Below are 20973 nucleotides of genomic sequence, written 5' to 3' on the forward strand. Positions count from 1 at the left end.
AGACGGACTCCCAACCACTGCGCCACCAGGGAAGCCCTTGCTTCTGTATTCTAACTCTTAGCACCATTAACATTTTTTGTGTTGTTGGCCTACTTTCTTGCTTCAGGTGTTACTGGAAAATGTTGATTCTTTGTGCAGAATGAAATGTGGCACAATGCACTTTTTCAATTTTTTTCCCCCTGTATATTTTGACTTTAGAGTTCGGGGGATTAGGGAATTGGTTGTTTTAGACTTTTTTTCAGTATAATTTCAGTGTATATTAAGGGCTTAATAAATAGTAGCAGTTACAATAAATAGCTACCCTCGTGTATACTATTCCTAACTAGAGAAGACGTTCAATAACCATTTGCTTTTCTTTATTGGGGGAAGGAACAAGCCAATAAATGTTCATTTTATATGAAATGAAATTATTAGATATGCTATAAAATTGCTATTAGCATAATCTGTGAATTGGCTATTCTGGTAAATGATATTTTGAGTGATACAGAGTTATCATTTACAGCATAGATGGATTACTAGTTTTCAGAGTTAGAATGTAGTGAAATTGATAGTAAGGCTAGGATTGATGCTTCTGAAGTGTCTGGATAGGACATCACATCTCAAATGGCAGTCATGTTTTGGAATGGTACATTCAGTGAGAGAGGGTGGTTATTGGCTCAGGGCCTACCTTATCATGCTGTAAACTTTGCCTAAATTTCTTCTCAGAAAACAGTTACATAGGTTTTCTCAAAGTTTCTTTTCCCCTGTTTACAAATGTTTGAAATATACATGTCTTTTTCATGGAAAGTGTTTGGGTATGGGGTCTAATTGTGGAGACTTACGCTATTTTCATAAGGAAACAGTTCTGTTTTTGGTCTAGAAAATGGCCACAGGAGACTTCCTTTGGGAGGAGGGGTGTCATGGTTTGGGTTAGCTCTGATTTTTCACCTTTAATTCATATTGATAGGTAAGAAAATTGGCTTTGAATAATTCTCATGTTATTCATTGTCAGATGTTGGGGTTGATAGAATTAGTGATGAATAATCATTTAAAACTTTGATTTGTCACTAATAAATAAGGAAGAAGGAAGAAGATAATTGAGGAATACATACATGGACTCTATAAGAATGTTAAGCTGTATGTATATAATTATTCCAAACTTGTAATTTTCCAAAAGTAAATTATATGGACCTTTGGTAGAATGAAGTTAAGTTGTGGTGATTTTTGTTTGTTTGTTTAGTTTATTAAAAGAGAAATTGATGGCCTTAATTTTTTAAAATTTTATGATTTTGCTTACAGTTTGGTACATTTATTCCCCTAAATGAAATGAATCACAGTGTTCAGTATCAAATCCATTCTGATGGGAACCACATTATCTTCATCTGATCTGAATGTCAGCCTCATAGCCCAAACAGTTTTTTAGAGATGATCCCTTTATCATCAGCTATCCCTATAATTAAAGCAAGCTATACATTTTTGTTTTTATTAGTTTATTTGCAGGATATCTATGTAAGATTGACATTTTATATAAAATAAAAATTAAAACCCCCAAACAAAAAACTTTTGGACCTAAATCAGTTTTAATCCTGAAATCTGCCTAGAGAATTAATGCCAGTATTGGTATTTATTTAGCTCCATGTCTGTAATACTGTAGATTAACACTTTATTTCTCTAATGGGATTATGTACGTTAATTATGGTCTAACCAGTTTTTCTACTAAGTACAGATTAGTTTATATATGAAAGTCAATGTTTAGAATCTAGGTCATACTTAGTCTTGTATATTGGCTTTGCCACTGACTAATGGTGGACTATGTTTTATATAAAAAGTACTTATTAGGCCTATTTATAATTCCTCTCTCACCCCAATTACTTTATCAACATTCTTTCCACATGATGTATATCAGAAACTGGTCCTTTGCATTTTTGGCTTCCTCTACAGATAAGTGTTCTTCTTTTCCCTTGGCTTCTCTTCCTCTTAATTAGACCTGTTGAGTGCTCTGGTTTCCTATTTTATTAAGTTGCCCTAGTGTAGGTCTTTCTAGACCTCAGAATTTGTTTGTGGTCTTTTTCTGAGAGTGATCTTTAGCCTTTTTGTGCTTAAGTGGGACAGACAGATGGATCAGACTTGTAAGTGCATTCTCCAGGACAAATCAAGCCAAAAAAGATCTTGATAGTCAACCTAAGATTAGGTCTTTGGACTTGTCAGAGAGCAAGAAAGTTGTTTTTAACCCAGTTACTCCCTCTCCAGAGAATGAAGGGACCAATCTATACTATTTGTGAATTTTGTTTCTTTGATTTTGTTTGCATAGAGGACTCCTAAAAATGTTATGTTGCTGAATTTGTTGTTACTAAGAGTGGACAGAAGAGTGAAAATAGAAAACAAAAGGAGGATTGGAGTTTTTAAGGTTTAGTGCTTGTTCATTTTTCAAGTGGCGTATAGGCATAAAAAGACCTGTGGTTTCCATTACTCTTAGTATTCTGTTACTTAGTTTTATAATATTATACCCAGAAATTTATTGCTGAGGTTTCAAATGAGAAAATCTTTTTTGATGAAATGAGTGACATAATGTACTTACATCACCTCCTCACAGTTACAGATCATCACTTTCTGACAGACTGCTAATCTACAAAATGTGGTTTCTTTAACAAGCAAAATGCTAGTCAATAGCTGTTAAGTGAGAGTAATCTGGGTATAAAAAAAGTGATTTAAAAAATAAAGCCAGAATAACCCTCTTTCTGTTTTGAGGGATAAGTCCCATAACACTCTGAGTTTAGGCCCAGTCTTGTTCTTCATCTTTACCTTAGAGGCTATGTGGTTGGAGAAGAAGAAACCTCAGAGTGTGATAGACTTGGGTTTGGATCCCAGCTCTACCTTTTACTAGCTCTTGGCCACCAGCATGTTACTTAGCCTGCCTGAATCTCAGTTCCTTCATTTAATCCAAAATGAAGGAAGGAGTGAGTATAGGGATAAACTACTGGTATAAATTTTGAATGGAATAATGTATATAAAATGATAAATGCAATGAAAGTAGTTTTCTTGCTCTGACTGGTGATACCAAAATATTAATATACTGAACTTGAGCATAAGGGAAACTCTAAGGAGAAAAGTGTCAATATTAAACTCATTTGTTTTGTACTCCTATATCTTGTGGGAAAACCTGGAGTGCTAAACAGATGGCAGTGGAATATTTAATCATTCTTTTGAATCTTAAGTATTGCAAACGATCACAAACTTAACTGAAAGTTAAAGTTCTTTTCTGAGTAAATTTTTAATGACAAGGTATTTGGCATCAGATTATGTTTCCGTAGAAATTAAGCAGTGTTTTCAGTGAAGGGTTATTTCTTAGCAGGATCATGCTGAAGGAACAGATTTCTGAGAAAGGATCCTTACTTAAGTTAAAAATTTTTACTTGGGGCTTCCCTGGTGGCGCAGTGGTTGAGAGTCTGCCTGCCGATGCAAGGGACACGGGTTCGTGTCCTGGTCCAAGAAGATCCCCCATGCCACGGAGCGGCTGGGCCCGTGAGCCGTGGCCGCTGAGCCTGCGCGTCCGGAGCCTGTGCTCCGCAACGGGAGAGACCACAACAGTGAGAGGCCCGCGTACTGCAAAAAAAAAAAAAAAAAATTTTTACTTATGACAAAGATATCACTGATATGCTTCTAATAAATGCAAGGGGAGTTATTTGCTTTTTTGCAACAATAAGACTCTTTTAAGTGGAAAGAACAAGTTGACCTTTGCAGTTGCATGAAAGACTTAAACATGCAGTAAGTTCCATGGAATTAACATCAAAATTATATATGTAGAATTGTTAAGTTTTCGGAAGTTTTTACCCCAAGGGAGAGTAGTACAGCATTTTTGGGTGGGGGGCAGATTTGTTAATATTTACTTAATGCCCTTCACAAATACAGAGTGACTCTTGGTTTAGGATTATGAAAATGTATTACTATTTCTAACTTGGTTCATTTAGAAAATCATCTTGATTTTTCTTTTTTCAATTAAGAAGTCTGGTGTTTTTTTGTTTGTTTGTTTCCCTCTTTGGCTCAAAGATCCCAAAGAGACACATTCCAATATTTTACCAGCTTCAACACCTTCAGGTTCTGAGCCATTTAAGTCCAGCAATAAGTTCCTTATTTCTGTTACCATTTCAGAAATAGCAGATGCCATGGGCAGTGTCTAGTCTCCCCCATCTTTTCTGAAAAATTGTCAGGAGGAAGAGAATAAACATTTATTAAGCATGTATTATTATGAGCTAGAAAATGTACTTTATGTACAGTGTACCTTTTAATCCTCATATCAACCCTCTGAAGTAGGGATTATTAGCTCAGTTTTACAAATAAGGCCACCAAGTCAACAGGTAAAATGACCTGTATGTAGCTTGTACATTGGCTTAAGACGCATAGCTAAAATTTAAACCCAGGTCAGTTTCCATTTCTCATGCTGTTCCCAGCTATCAGAAGTATAGAAATTATTTACTTACCTCTAGATGAGAACTTAATAAGAGAAAAAAACTCATAAGCATAAAAGATCATCCTTCATTTTGTTCCCAAAATAGGAATTCTCCGTAGGGCGAAATCCATCTTGCTCTTGCATCTATTTAAATGTAATCCTCATTCTTAGACTGCAGATACAGTAGTCACCTCTTACCTACAGTTTCACTTTCCATGGTTTCATTGACCCACAGTCAACTGTGGTCAGAAAATTTTTTTTTAATGGAATATTCCAGAAATAAGCAATTCATAAATTTTAAATTGTACGCTTCTCTGAGTAGCACGATGGAATCTCGTACCTTCCTGCTCCATCCCACCCAGAATGTGAATCATCCCTTTGTCCCGTGTATCCTCCCTGTTAGTCATCTAATAGCCCTCTCAGTTATTAGATCAACTGTCCTGATATCAATCACAGTGCTTGTGTTCAAGTGACCTTCATTTTTTTTTTAATAATGGCCCCAAAGAGCAAGAGTAGTGATGCTGGCAATTCATATTTGCTGAAGAGAAGCCTTTAAATGCTTCCTTTGAGTGAAAAAGTGAAAGTTCTCAACTTCGTAAGGAAAGAAAGCAATCATGCTGAGGTTACTAAAATCTACAGTAAGAATGAATATTCGCGAAATTGTGAAGAAGGAAATAGAAACTCGTGCTAGTTATGCTGTCACCTCAAACTACAAAAGTTTGGCCACCGTTTGTGTGATGAGTACTTAGTTAAGATGGAAAAGGCATTAAATATGTACAATAAGATATTTTGAGAGAGAGAGTGTGCATAACTTTTATTACAGTATATTGTTATAATTGTTCTATTTTATTATTAGTTATTATTGTTCATCTCTTACTGTGCCTAATTTACAAATTAAGCTTTATCAGAGGTATGTACGTATAGGAAAAAACATAGTATATGTAAGGTTTGGTACTGTCTACGGTTTCAGGTATCCACCGGGGCTCTTGGAACGAATTCACCAAAGATAAAGGGGGACTGCTATAGTTTTACACAATTTTTCTTTCTTTAATTTTTAGAAGCAATCTTAAGCCTTAAGAGTACTGTATAAATACTGTATTTTTAGAATTATAAAATTACGCTTTTTTTCAATTAAAAAATCTTGGGAGGGATTGAAAATATATTTTAGACTCCTTTTGAATTTTTCTGTCCTCCTCTCCTTTCTAGGCCATGTCATTAGCCGCTGGGGATAAAATTTAATTATGCCAAAGCTAAGCACTTCGCATTAACAAGCCTAAAGTGGGGAGAGAAGATAGAATAAAGCTATTAGGAGTATCAAGGAAGAAATTAAGAGAAACTAGTCCTTGGGTTTGGTAAATCTGCTACTAGCAGAAGCATCTCAGGACTTTTGATCTCTCATCCTGTCCTCTCAGGCATAGTAGATGCACTCTGATCTTGTTTTGTTGTTAACTGGAATTGACTCAATTCACTTGACATTTAAATGAACATTTTTTTGCATGGTGTATTTACTTGGACTAAAGTCCAGAGCACTCAGATCATGTTTCTGTCAGCAATTGTATATTCCTACCAAACTTATTGGCATTAGAGGCATTTAAAGGGGTGAGGAAAAACAATTAAAGTAACAATTAAAGTAACAAGTATAGTATTGGTGTACTGTCACTGAAGACATCTCAAATGAGGTAGAGCACTTTTTTCTTCCCTTTTTTTTTTGTGGTAAAATATTCATAACGTAAAATTTACTATTTCTTCATTTTTAAGCATATAATTGAGTGACATTACATACATCCACAGTGTTGTGCAACCTTCACCACTATCCATTTCCAGAACTTTTTCATCATCCCAAACAGAAACTCTATACCCATTAAGCAATAACTCCCCATTTCCTCTTCCCTTCAGTCCCTATAACCTCTAGTATACTTTCTGTCTCTGTGAATTTACCTATTCTGTATATTTCATATAAATAGTAGAGTCGTAGAATATTTGTCTTTTTATGTCTGGCTTATATCTCTTGTCATAGTGTTTTCACATTTCATCCATGTTGTAGCATATCTCAGAATTTCATTCCTTTCTAAGGCTGAATAATATTCCATTATATTTATGTACCACATTTTGTTTATCCATCATCTGTCAGTGGATACTTTGGATGCTTCCACCTTTTGGCCACTGTGACTAATGCTGCTATGAACATTGGTGTACAAGTGTCTGCTTAAGTCCTTGCTTTCAGTTTTTCTAGGTCTATACCCTGGAATGGAATTGCTGGATCACATGGTAATTCTATGTTTAACTTTTTGAGGGACTGCCACACTGTTTTCCACAGTGGCTGCACCATTTTACAGTCCCATCAGCCATGCAAGAGGGTTCCAATTTCTCCACATCCTGGCCAACATTTGTTATTTTCAGGTTTTTGTTGTTGTTTTTGTTTTGATAATAGTCTTCCTAATGGGTGTGAAGTGGTATCTCATTGTGGTTTTTGATTTACATTTCCCTATTGGCGGTGATGTTGAGCATCTTTCATGTGCTTATTAGCCATTTGTATATCTTATTTGGAGAAATATCTATTTAAAGTCCTTTTTCCAGTTTTTAAATGGGTTGTTTGTTTTGTTGTAGTTGTTGAGTTGCGGGAGCTCTATAAATATTATAGATGTTAATCCCTTTTCAGGTATATGATTTACAAATATTGTCTCTCATTCTGTGTGTTGTTTTTTCACTCTCTTGATAGTGTCTTTTGAAGCAGAAAAGTTTTAAATTTTGATGAAGTCTAATTTGTCTATTTTTTCTTCTGTTGCCTGTGCTTTTGCTGATTTCACATCTAAGAGGTCATTGCCAAATCCAGCATGATGAAATATAATGAAATACATTGAAATGTAATGAAATATTTCATTATATTGGTAAACCCAATATAATGAAAATGTTGTAAGTGTTTTATGTTTTTAGCTCTTAATATTTAGATCTTTGATCCATTTTGAGTTAATTTTTGTGTGTGGTTATAAGGTAAGGGTCTAACTTCATTCTTTCACATGTGGACATCTAGTTTGCTCAACACCGTTGAAAAGGTTGCTCTTTCCTTGCTGAATAGACTAGACATTCTTGTCAAAAATCATTTGACCATATATGCAGAGAGAACACTTATTTTTTTTATTTCTTATTATTTTTAAATTTTTATTTATTTATTTAATTTTGGCTGCGTTGGGTCTTCATTGCTGCATACGGGCTTTTTCTAGTTGCGGTGAGCGGGGGCTACTCTTCGTTGTGGTACGTGGGCTTCTCACTGAGGTGGCTGCTTCTCTTGTTGCGGAGCACGGGCTCTAGGCGCGGGCTTCAGTAGTTGTGGCATGAGGGCTCAGTAGTTGTGGCACGAGGGCTCAGTAGTTTTGGCTCACGGGCTCTAGAGCGCAGGCTCAGTAGTTGTGGCTCACTGGCTTAGTTGCTCCATGGCATGTGGGATCTTCCCAGACCAGGGCTCAAACCCGTGTCTCCTGTATTGGCAGGTGGATTCCCAAACACTGCGCCACCAGGGAAGTCCCAAGAACACTTTTTAAAAAAATGAAACATATGACAATGTAAACTTCTATGTCTCTGCTTCAACATCTCTCCTTAAAGAAAGATGAGCTCCTTGCAATAGTGATTAATTAAATTAATATGGAACATCAGTTGAACTGAACTTACTGTGGATAGTGTATAAACTGGATGGATGTTTGAAGTTCTTAGTGTGACAACAGAGTCTCTTAAAGGAATGCATTTCCTGAAAAGTTTTTTGTACAAACCAAGGAAGATAACCAAAAGGAAGATAATAAAAAAGGCCAGAGAAATTCCCATTGTCCTAGGTCATGAGATAGTAGTCAGAGCATCCTTCTCATAACTTGGAAAATGTAGAACTTGCACATTACCGTACTCCACAGCCCTCCAAACAGATTGTCTATGTGCAGGAGGTTTTTGTGTTAGTGAATGATTGCATTCAAGTCAGTGAAAGTTATTAATCTGTGTGTCCTCTGACGTATTCTTGAGGGGTTTATCAGTTTGTGAATGGATCTAAATGTTCACAGTTGAAGATTAAAGGAATATAAAAATAGGTGTAGTTCAGTAAGTGAAATGCATTCATTATCCCCCCTTAGTGATCTTTTTTCTTAAAAGAACTTTTGAACGGGTTTTTTTGTTTTTCTGAAACAGTAGAATAAGAGGATAAGCTGAGTGAACAGAGAAACTAGGGTAACAGATAAACGAGGGGGAAACCTTTTCAAAAAGAGATAATCCCTTTCCATAAAAGAAAAAAACAAGGATGGTGGTTGATAAAATTATCAATAAAAGTAAATTGGAAAACAGCCTCATAAAACTAAGCAAAATAAAAATCTAATTAGAATATATTATGAGGACTCAACCCATAAAAGAATTGTGAAGATGAAAAGTGATAATTAGTATTAGAGTCCAATCAGTGATTTGTATCAAGGATCCAGTTAGAATAAGCTGAACTTCACAGGCCTATGGTTGAATGGGTTTACATAGCTGGAAGGTTTGCTACCTATAAAGCAATAAAGTTTACTTTTATGTAAATCCTCAAAAGAGATTTGAGGTGCCTTGCAAAATTAAACACATATAAAATGGGTCAAAAGAGTAATTTTATAAAAGAAAGCCTGTAAGAAAATACGCTGCCAAATAGATATTATCCTTCATAAATTCACCTTATTAGGGAAAACTTACTGCAATACCTCTGTCATTTCTTAGAATTTTTAGGAATTCCTTTGGAACTGTTTCCACAGCCAGTTTATAAACCCACAAGAAAACCTGCTTCATTACTTCTAGTAGTCACACCTGTTTTTTAACCCGTCTCAAATTCCCCTCTTAGTTGCTGGTTGCTCTCAATAACTGCCCCCTACACCTTACATTAAATTCATCATCTGTTGATGAAAATGTGCCACCAGGGAGGATATATATCTAGAACAATGTGTTCTTGACTCTGAAAGTAATTTTGAAAGAAGAATTTCAGATATGTTTTGAGTAATGATTGCATTACTGGAAAAAGTATCAATATATATTACCTCGGGAGTGATTATTTTGAATGGGAGAAGGCTCACTTGGATGGTAAATTTTATTACATTTGCTTTTAAAAGGTGTTATTTGGGGAGAGGGTGGGGAAAAAATAAAAGGCATAATACAATTTGATTGTTTTAACTTCAGGATTGTTTTGTTTTGTTTTGGAGGTTTTTGGTTTATTTTTCTGTTGTTTTGGGGTAGTTGTCTTTTAGAGAGAACTTACTTAGGAATAGATTCATTGATCCTTAGGTAGAAATACTTCTTTATTAGTTTGTTTCTTTAACTGAACAAAGCTATCCTTTTTTAACTGAGCTATTTTTGATGGCATCCCTAATATAAAAATTTTCTCACATGTTTACACTTCTAGTTTCTTCAGCCCAACATATCAGCCTATGTGTTAACTCTGATTTCCTAAGAGTTTTTTTTTTTTTTTTTTTTTTTTTGGTTGCAGGGAGGGCCGCAGGCTTTCTCTAATTGCGGCGAGCCAGGCTTCTCTTTGTTTTGGTGCACCGGCTTCTCTTGTTGCGGAGCACGGGCTCTAGGAGCGCGGGCTTCAGTATTTGTGGCAGCGGGCTCAGTAGTCTTGGCTCATGGGCTCTAGAGCGCAGGCTCAGTAGTTGTGGCGCACAGGCTTAGTTGCTCTGCGGCATGTGGGATCTTCCCAGATCAGGGATCAAACCCGTGTCCCCTCCACTGGCAGGCAGATTCTTAACCACTGGACCACCAGGGAAGTCCCTCCTAAGAGTTTTAATGCATGGTAGTACTAAGCCAGTACTATAATACCAAAAGATCAGTGCTTTTGGTAGAACTGGTTTTCTCATCAAGACTATAAAATTGATAGCCATAGTATAGTTAAAATATTTCTGAGCAATCCTTAATTTGGAAGGCTTTTATTATAACTTATTGCTGATAAAAAGACTGTTCTGGCATTACATTGGCCTCTAAATGGGAAGGATTTTTAAGCAGTTTAATTAAAGGATCACCTGATCTAGGTAATGAAATAATTCTGTAGGTGCATATATATGATACTTGCGTGCTATTTAAATATTCTGTTATAGATCAGTTTAAAAACTTTTTCATCTGATAAAATTACTCAATTGGAAAAGAATAAATTAGCGATGATAGAGGAAACAAGAATCCAAAATAGTGGTAATTGTTAATGGGTTTAAAGTAGCTCATTTAATATTCTATCTACTTTTGTGTATGATTAAAAAAATCCTTAATAAAGTTAAATTTAAAAATCAGATGGGGAAAACTGACCAAATACCAACAAAGTTATTTTATTTTTAAAAGGGCGCTTAAATTTAAAGGTCTTTTTTTAGTCTTTTCATTTCCATTTGAGAATATAATCTTTATTTTAGCTCCTCTTACTGCTTTTCCTTAAACTTAAGAATTTCTTACACTACCTCCCTCAAGAAATGAAATACAATTTCCCCAGCCGAGCATACTTTTGAAGTGGTCTCTGTATGTTAGGGAAGAATTAAAAAAGAAATAATACTCCAGTGTATTATCTTCTTGTGGATTAAAGTTCTTTGTATTAGTTGAGATAAATACTCTCAAGGCTGTTATTTTTAGATATATATTACCTGTGTTAGGTTTATACATTACTTTTAGGCAGCCTATTTATTTATCTACACTTAGTTTCTAAGCTTTGATTTCTTTTATGTCATTTCTGTATCCCAGTAGAGTTTTCACTGATTTTAGATTCATCCTCTGAATTGCAGTAATATATGGTTTGTTCCTAGATCACTAGGAAATTTAAATGATTTCTTAATAAAACCCAATTCCATGTCCTCTATATTACACAGTGAGTGATAGAAATAATTCATCACCAGTGTTTATGGTCTTTGTTTTCCATTGCCAGGCATAAAAGCATTCAAATGTAAGCCAGATTTTTTGTGTGATTAAATATCATGTAATATTAGTTGCATCAGTAAAATTACTAAAATGAATCTTTTTTGTTTTAATATCCCATGCCATTTTCAACATGGATAAACTTGTTTTCAAAATAGTCCTAACATAAGAGCTATCTTTGATTCATTATTTCTTTTCTGCTTACACATTCTCTGAATGTTCGCTTTACCATGGGGGTAATGGCCACTGAGAACAAGACAAATGATAATAGAGTTAAGCTGTGTAGGGAAGATTCAGGTTAAACGTAATGGATAAAACCTGCTGGGTCAGGGAACTCTAATAGTTGGTTACCTAGGTAGATCATGAGGTGATTGTGATTCTTTAAATCACTGGGAACATTTGTTTGCTTTCACAGTCATATGAAAGAATCAGATTCAGATAATTATAATTGTTATGGCATAATTGTTACAGCATTATATGGTAGGGGACCAAATTAAGTGACTACGTAATGGTTCCTTTATTTCCTAAATGTTTTTTATCCACCCCCTCAGTTTTTCCTTGAGATGAATAGAACAACAACATTATCTAGGATACTCTGTGGTTGTTGAAGAATGGATTTTTCCACCTGGATTTCCAATTCATTAAGTACTTAAATTCTATTTCTTTAAGACTTTTTGAGGAGGGGAATTCCCTGGCAGTCCAGTGGTTAGGACTCCGTGCTCTTACTGCTGAGGGCTTGGGTTCAATCCTTGGTCAGGGAAGTATCAGTAAGATCCCACAAGCTGTGCGGCACAGCAAAAAAAAAAGGCTCTTTGAAAAGGACAGTCAAACCATTTCAGTTAGATGGAGAACTTATGTGGAAGTATCTAATCTAAAGTATACACTAGAGGTTGCACACCAGTGGCCCATGGGCACACCTCAGACCACAGACCCATAGTTTGGCTCAAATAGAGTTTGTTGGTTTTTTAAATTGAGTCAGTAGTTAAAAATTGGGGGATTCCAAGTATAAAAATCTGGGCTGGTTGTTACCACATAAATGGCAACAATCGGCTCTCATTCCCACCGGGGAGTCAGCTACATCTGACAGCTACTTCCCCCTTTAGGCCAAGACGTGTACCAACACTTAGACCATTTCTCACATTAATTAACTTACCTGACCCTGATAGAGGTGTTTGGAACATATCACCTGAATCTGAGTTTCAGAAAGTTTGGTAAACGTTATAGTACCTTGAGATGCTGGTTATAAAAATGAATTATCCGTATAATCCTGAGTAAATGATACATATATATATATATTTTTTAATAGATTTATTATTTATTTTGTTTTTGGCTATGTTGGGTCTTTGTTGCTGTACAAGGGCTTTCTCTAGTTGCAGCGAGCAGGGGCTACTCTTCATTGCAGTGTGCAGGCTTCTCATTGCATGGCTTCTTGTTGCAGAGCACGGGCTCTAGGTGTGCAGGCTTCAGTAGCTGTGGCACTCAGGCTCAGTAGTTGTGGCTCGCGGGCTCTAGAGCGCAGGCTCAGTAGTTGTGGCACATGGGCTCAGTTGTTCCACAGCATGTGGGATCTTTTCGGAACGGGGCTTGAACCCATGTCCCCTCCATTGGCAGGCAGATTCTTAGCCACTGCGCCACCAGGTAAGTCCCATGCATATTTTTTAAGAAGACTTCCTGGGCTGGGTTAATTGGCCCCATTTCTGTCCCTCTGTACCTCCTTAGTCACATTGTATTGTGGATCTTCTAAAATTTATTATAAATATCTAATTGTATATCCCTGTAGTGCACTACGAGCTCCTTCAGGCCAAAGACCATGAGTTATTTTGTTTTCTGTTCTTAGCATCTAGTACCTGTACACAGTAGGCATCCAAATGTCTGTTATATTATTCTAACTTTAGTACAGGCATTTGAGTGTGATGATCTGTTCTTATTTGGTGGAAAAATTATATACTAGCTATTTCTTTTTTTTTTTAATTACAAGCAGCTTCTTTGGTTAAAGAGGATTTTTAAAGTTATTTCAATAATTTTCAGTTTTCCGCATTTTAAGTTGAAAACAATAGCCGAATTACACATTCCTAGTAAGCATACAGGTTCTCAGAGGGAAAATTTTGAGTTAGGTAATTTTTTTCATTTTATTTTAAAATAAACATTCTTTTAATACTCTTGGTAATTTTTAAAACAAATCTTTTAATTACCATTTAATTTTACTTTTGCAATAAATTGAGACTGGTAGTCTTTCAGACTCTACTTGTTTACTTATTTACATGTCTAGCCATGTGGGAGTTGGTTTTATTTTATATTACTGAAAGTGTTGAATGGTATCTAGCTTTTGTATTTTAGGTAAATTAAAATTGAGGTAGTTTTTAGAATTTTTCAATATCTCTTTTTAGATCATTTATGATCTCTTATGTTAGAGAGAAAATTTTTGACTATGTGATATTGCGTTGGGGTTTTCAAATAGTTGTGAAAAGTAGAAAAAGTCCTCTGGTGTCTGTTTATATGGGAATGGAAAGATTTAATTTAAAGTTTCCTTAATGAAAATGTGAATTATTATCTTTGCTAGTTACAGTCTCAGAGAGCTAAGATCACTTAGCCTAAATAAATAGAGAACATTGATGTTGATCACATTCATAGCATAAAAGCAAATAACTATTCTTGAGTGGTTGGGTTGGATTTTTGCTTTTCAAAGTGTGATTGGTAGTGCTGGTTTCTCCTAGTTGTAATGTTTTTAGAAATTTTCAACATTGTATTTAGTCATTTTTGCTCTTCCATTTAGTACCATCTCCCTTTCACAAAAAATCCAGAAGTTGGAGAAATCTAACCATATGTTTTCAAAAACCTAAATGTCTCGAGGAAAAATGACTCCCTATAAAGTTAAACACAATTCATATCTTAAAAGTATCAATATCTTGGGCTTCCCTGGTGGCGCAGTGGTTGAGAGTCCGCCTGCCAATGCAGGGGACACGGGTTCGTGCCCCGGTCCAGGAGGATCCCACATGCCGCGGAGCGGCTGGGCCTGTGAGCCATGGCCACTGAGCCTGCGCGTCCGGAGCCTGTGCTCCGCAACGGGAGAGGCCACACAGTGAGAGGCCCAGGTACTGCAAAAAAAAGTATCAGTATCTTGAAAGGATTTATGTATCTTCAAGTCAGTTATCTTACTAGACTAGGTAGTTTCTTTAACTTTATGAAAGTAGAGTAGTATGACTCCATTTACTGAGGGCAAATATACACTCACAGAATCAAAATAAATTTTTACCCTCTATTTCATATTTAGACATCTGGTTAGATTTTTAGTAGGGTGATGTTGGTTTTTATTTTTATCAAGATTACAAAATTAGGTGTTAGAAGGGTAGAAAAGTAGGTAGATAGGTACAGGTAGACTTAGTTTAAGATGAGACTGCTCTGGTATATTCTTGTATCCTTTATTAGTCTGTTTCACTTACTATAGTTCAATTTTAAACGCTGTTTACCAGTTGCATTCAGTTTCTATCATATAAACCTGAAATGTGCTAGAAAAAATAAACTAAGACAAAAGAAATTTATTTTTCTGTTTGTCTTTTGACTTAACATTCAGGATCAGACTTGGCTTGTAATCCAGGCTCAGGGTACTGGATAAGTTAAATAATGTATAATACTTAAGCTTATCTTCAATACCCTTGTTTTGTTGTGGCTAATTAGATGAATTTAAGTGATGGTCAGAGGCTTCTAAATAGGAGGCAGTAACTCCTATTAATACCAATTTCCAAATGGTATCTCTCTGTTCCAGCCCATCACAACAGTTTTAAAACCAGTTTTTGTTTTTGTTTTGTTTTGTTGCTTTGTTTTGTTTTTTAACAGGAGTGCCAGTGTAACTCCTTCAAGACTGGAGTGACACACTCTGCATCTGCATCTGCCTCATGTGAGTTCTCATTTTGGCAGCAGCATTCTGCTAGGCTGGAACCTCTGTAGAGGTTTGCCCTTCCTTTGTCTAAAATCTATAAACTACTACACAGTGTGTCTTGGTGGCAAAGGTAAAAAGTGCATGAGAATTCCAGACTTCCCTGCAGAAAGTTTTCAGCTCACCTAAAGGGACTGTCTCCTCTAATCCAGATTCTATCTTGTATGAACAAATTCTACTCAAAACAGCCCACAACTTTCACCCCCACAACATGCAGCTGATATTTTTTGAAGAACTGTTTTTCCCTCGCAGATTATGGAGTAAAGAATATCTTTAAATGCTCTCAGTAGCTTCAGCTTTCAAAGCTTTGGTTGTTCTCTTTATAGTCTGGTTACGTAACCTGAGAACACTGTGTGCTGCCCTGGTGCCTGAAGCAGTCCTCTTTTTTGGACTCTGGCCCTTAAAATAACCTCTTCCTTTGTCTTTGGATATTGGGTAAATTAGAATAGGCCTGAGGACCTTCTTGAAAGAGAAATAAGCAGTGAATGTGTGAGGCTGTGTTTACTCTTGAAGCTATTGGCAGTGTTTTGGGTCAGTTGTGAGAACTGAGTTTGAAGCTATGCATCATTTACTTGCCAGTTTTGCCAGACAAACTGAAATTAGAGCCTTTGCAGCTGTGGAGGGCATATAGAGCTCTAGTCTGAGGTGATATGTATGATTCCCCACAGATGTCCAGGCTGGCTTTGAAGGGCCTGGTTGATTAAAAAAGAAATTTTGCTATCTATCTGTTTATTTATTTAAGACATGATGGTACTTTGTAGGGTTCAGGAATTGTCATTTTTACCACCAGGTCAGAACAAATTGTGATTTTTCCCAAGGGACATTTAGAACAAAACATCTAGATTCATGCTCTGTGCAGCTGCAATTCTGCTTCTCCAGCCCTGGTTGTACTGTACAGTTCTCTAGCAGCTGATTTAATGACCTGGGAGTTCGTGTTACTGAAATGATTATCCAGGAACCTTATGAGAAAATGTCAATACCTTGTAGGTCTTACTGATTAATATAGAGCTTAGTGAAATAGATAGTGTTGTCAGAGTGGAACTTGGACTCTCTTTGCTAAATCCATTCCCACCTGTGATTAGAGCAGTTTCTTTTGGACTAGTTGAAAAAATTGGAGGGAGAGTAGTGTTTTTCAACACCCAAGCTTAAATGTTGATGGCCTACTTAATCTAGAAATTCATTTTTAACAGTGGCACTATATGCCACCACAGAAAGCTTTGGATGAGACTCAGGGAGACCAAAATTCTGGCTTCAGCTGATGTTTCTACATGCTGTGTAACTTCAAGTTAGCAAATGGGGAAAATAACACTGTATTTTTTGGAAGCACCCTAAACTCATTGAGAGAAAGGAAATTTAAAGTATTTATTTCTGTAGGTGGAATTTCTAGAAAGCCATCTCAGTTGAACACTTGGAAGTTCTGCCTTGGAATAAACACAATGTGACAAGAGTATAGTGTTTTATTTTCTGTTATTCTATTCTTTATGGTGGCAAAATGGGGAATTGAGATCTCTGCCCTCACACATTTTTTTTCACCCAAAATTCTGAGTAAATTGATTTGGGTTTCAATCTGAATTGTCTCATAGAAATAGATTTTAATCACTATTACTCCATTACTTCCCTAACTAGGGAAAATTATTCATTTAGGGGCGAGCCTGGGTGGAGGGTGTTTAAGTTTTGTTTCTGTCTCTCATTCTTAAGGCATATCCAGCAAATTATCTTTCTGAAAAATTAATAATTGAAAACATTTTATATGGGCCAAATCCTATGAGAATGAATGTCAATGGATTATCCAAATTACTGAGCTATACTGGAATTTTGTTCCATTAAATATTGTTTGACATAAGTGGGGCTTTGTTAGAAATGAGAAGTAATTTTTGTTTTATGAAAATTTTGTTAAAATGAAATTCACTTTCAATTGAGGTGGAAGCACGGGGTGGGGTGAGATATTCTTTTATACTCTCAAAATAATTCAAATTGACATCAGTGGATACCATGCTTTCCTGGTTTTATGATAATACACCAGCTCTTATTCTGTTAGCATGTATGAATATATAGATAACACTTGCTTTACCACAGTGTACATCATTCAAATTTAAGAATTCCACACTTGAGGATTCAAAAAATTTTGTGGGCAGGGATGGGTGAGGATGGGGCTGGAATTGACGGGAGGGGAAAAATATAGCCAGTTTTGAAAATGTTAGCCGGGGTTAGCATTAGCCTTAAGTTATTATTACCCCTGAGACCACAGACGAAATGACAGCTTCTTTTGGCATTGTTCTGGTGAGATGAGACTTAAGCATCTCCTAAAGGACCTTAAAATTTTGAGGCTTATAAATATGACAAATGTTTATTAAAGGATTTTAAAATCTCACCTTTTTTTTATTTCAATTAAAAAGAATAGATAATACATTAATATGTCACAAGTTTTAAAGGTACAGAAGAAGGTACCTGAAAGTCTTCTTCCTTCCCCTATCTCTTAGTCACTCAGTTCCCTTCTGTGGAGGAAACCACTATTGCTGTTTTCTTTTATGTATTTCCAGAAATATTCTAAAGGATTGTTTTTGGAAAGGGAAAGTTGAATCATACTCATTAAAACATTAGCACTAACTTGGATAGGCAGACTAATTGCAGTGAAGAATCAGTTTGAGCCATAGGCTATATATGTTAATTATAGGTAGAACTATAATAATAATAATAGTTTAATTATTATGAGACAAAAGAATAGGATGTTTGGGGGTGTTTTTTAATCCTCATTTGGCATTTAGCAAGATTGCAGGTATTTTTATTTTTAATATGGCTTACCCACCCTAGAGACTGATGGATGGTTGCCTACCTACATCTTTCATTTGGAAGAAATGTGTTTAAAGGAGCATTTTCTTTATACTAAACTGCAATGATGATTCTGAAAAGATTTTTCATTGTAGAAAACTTCAGACATATAATATTAGAGAGAAACCCCCATATTCCAAAATCCATTTTATTTCACCTGTAAAAAACTCATTCTTCTTCTTTGGCAGATAGGAGGTATATATATTTTATATATATTATACTTGCTCGTACTCATTCTTCCATAATCAGGTCTAATAAAATGAGTTATAATTCTTCAATGTCTAATTCCCAATTCATATCCAGATTTTCCTATCTCAGACATGTCTTCTTATGGTTGTTTTAGCACTAATAATTTGCAAAATGCAATTTTGATGGCTATGACATTGTCAGGGCTGATAAAGAAAACAAGTAAATCCTAACAAATGGAATCATGCTGATTGGAGAAGGAATTTAAAGTAACTACTAAGCCAGATAGGAATTCTAAAAATAGACTGGTCTTTAAAAAAACAACTAATTTTGAAGGATTCCTACACCAATCATGCACAACAGTGAGGACTTCAACATACATAGATCTATCTAGTTTTATATTAATTATATTCTCATGGTTAATATCACAGCTGTGCATATTACATTATCCCACCTGCCTTTAGATTGTGGGCATGAAAGAATAAAGAGGAAAAAATTTGGGGATTAGGTTTCCTAAGAATGAAGGAACTCTTCTGAAATGCCTGATAATTCATTTTTTTGCTGCTCCTCCTACTATAATATGACCTATTTCCACAGACTGACAGTTGAGTTCTGTGATTACTCAGGGCGGTACAAAACATGGAGTTTGAAGGAAATGAAGAAAAATGGCAGATTTAGGAGGAGAGAGGAATTGGGAAAGTAGAAATTCGCTCATTTGCCTTCTATTTTAAGTGGCTATTCTTTTAATGAGAACCTCCTCTTTGTGCAGTGTACAAGTCCCCGGAGTATGAGTCCCTTGGCTTTGAGCTTACTGTGGAGAGATTAGTTTCTATTGGCTATCCTCAGGAGCTGCTCAGCTTTGCATATGATTCTACATTCCCTACCAGGTAATATTTCAAGATTATTTTTGGATTAAGACTCCTCCTTCTGTCCCCAAAATTAATAATTCCAAATGCATCCTCAACCAAAAAACTTCCCCCAAACAAACAAAAAACCAACAAAACATCAAAAGATTCTTTGGGGGTTTTTTGTTTGTTTTTGGTTAGTGTTGATTCTGAAATGACCATGAAACCTTTCATGTACACCATATATTTTGTGTTCCTGACTTGAACTTTGAACTTAGTTTATTGTTATTAAAGAAGATCCATTTATGAGAAAGAAGAGGGATTATTAAAATGGATGGACAGTAATCGCAGATGCTCTTCTCTTATGCTATTGGAGAGCGGTTACATGTTTTGCTAATATATTTAACTTGGTAATCAGGAGGCTTCTTGGCAGTTTGCATTCCTGGATTTGATAAGAAAGATTTGACACTAAGAAAGATGATGCTGGGACTTCCCTGGCGGTCCAGTGGTTGGGACTTCGCCTTCCAATGCAGGGGGTGTGGGTTCGATCCCTGGTCGGGGAGCTAAGATACCACATGCCTCGTGGCCAAAAAAACAAAACATAAAACAGAAGCAATATGTCACAAATTCAATAGAAGACTTTAAAATTGGTCCACACCAAAAAACTCTTTTAAAAAAAGAGAAGGATGATGCTTATTTTGAGATGCCATCATATATGTCCCATATACAACATGTAACAGAGGGAAATATAAGGCAGCTCAGTTGTCCAAGGAAATTAAGAGAGACTCTGTTTTAGGATAGAACCAGCTGTATTAAGAGGAACTATTGTTTACACCTTGTTTGATTAAGCTCTTATTTCTCACATAAAACAGTTGTGATTATTTATCTGGACAGAGTAAATATTTGTTAGTTGTTCTGAGATTCGTTTTTAAGATTTTATTCACTCACTTTAGCCTCTAGAGTTATATTGTTTGGGGACATACTTGAGCTGCCATAAAACCTGAATAAGGTGAGGGTTGGTTTGTGGTGATGGAGTAAATACTCCATTAGATTATTGCCTTTATTACTTTGCATGATTGGTGATGTCTTCATTTTTACATAGGGGACTTGTCTTTGATACACTCTACGGAAATCTTTTGAAAGTTGATGCCTATGGAAACCTCTTGGTTTGTGCACATGGATTTAACTTCATAAGGGGGTGAGTACAAAGAACCTTTAACCTCTTTCTCGTGTTTTTATAGTCAAACAATATGAAGATGATATTGTCTCCCCAAATACAATATACTTTCCTATTCCCTCATCATTAAAGATCATTTCCTTTACATAAGGATACTTAAAAATTATTTATTAGGCAGTGAGGACCCAAACTGACTTATAAATATAGTTAGCAGTTACATTTTGTTTAAATTAGTGCCTTCTAATTTTATATAGCATACAACAAAGCTAATCTTGAAACTTGCCCCAAAAGAACTGTAGTGGCTTTGACTTATTTGAAATTCTAAGATTTTTATTTTCTCCTTTGTAATACAGTTCTCAGGTAGCTGCTCAGAAGAGGTATGTATGTAAAAGTGCTTTGAAAATTTTAAAACTACAGCAATGTAAATGAGATTTTTAACAGCTAATACATTATTTTTTATATTACAATGAGTACCTTCAGGTATTTGATCATGTGGTTAAAATTTTTAAAAACATGGGGTTAAAAATGAATACAGAGTGACACTATTTAAAACAAATAAGGATATGTTTTATTTTCATAATTAGAATATTTCCACTATTCTTACTAATTTGGACTTTTCACCCCAGTAATAAACAGCAGATAAAATTTAGTATCTAGTGTTTTTTTGTGAAACATCTCAATTTTTTCTTTAAAA

The 20973-nt window shown here is 35.6% G+C and overlaps 1 protein-coding gene across 2 annotated transcripts in view; it reads left to right on the top strand.

Annotated features, from left to right (window-relative positions):
* Window positions 1-20973, top strand: part of NT5C2 (5'-nucleotidase, cytosolic II) — a 77301-nt gene that overhangs the window by 38850 nt on the left and 17478 nt on the right. For both annotated transcript variants that reach the window (XM_082854455.1, XM_082854456.1), the window contains exons 3-4: window positions 19027-19144; window positions 20205-20300. In XM_082854455.1, coding sequence (XP_082710581.1) covers window positions 19027-19144; window positions 20205-20300 — 214 coding nt within the window. The remainder of the gene's footprint in view (window positions 1-19026; window positions 19145-20204; window positions 20301-20973) is intronic.

Source organism: Leucopleurus acutus (genome assembly GCF_964270905.1).
Source record: "Leucopleurus acutus genome assembly, chromosome: 14".
Classification (NCBI taxonomy): Eukaryota; Metazoa; Chordata; class Mammalia; order Artiodactyla; family Delphinidae; genus Leucopleurus; species Leucopleurus acutus.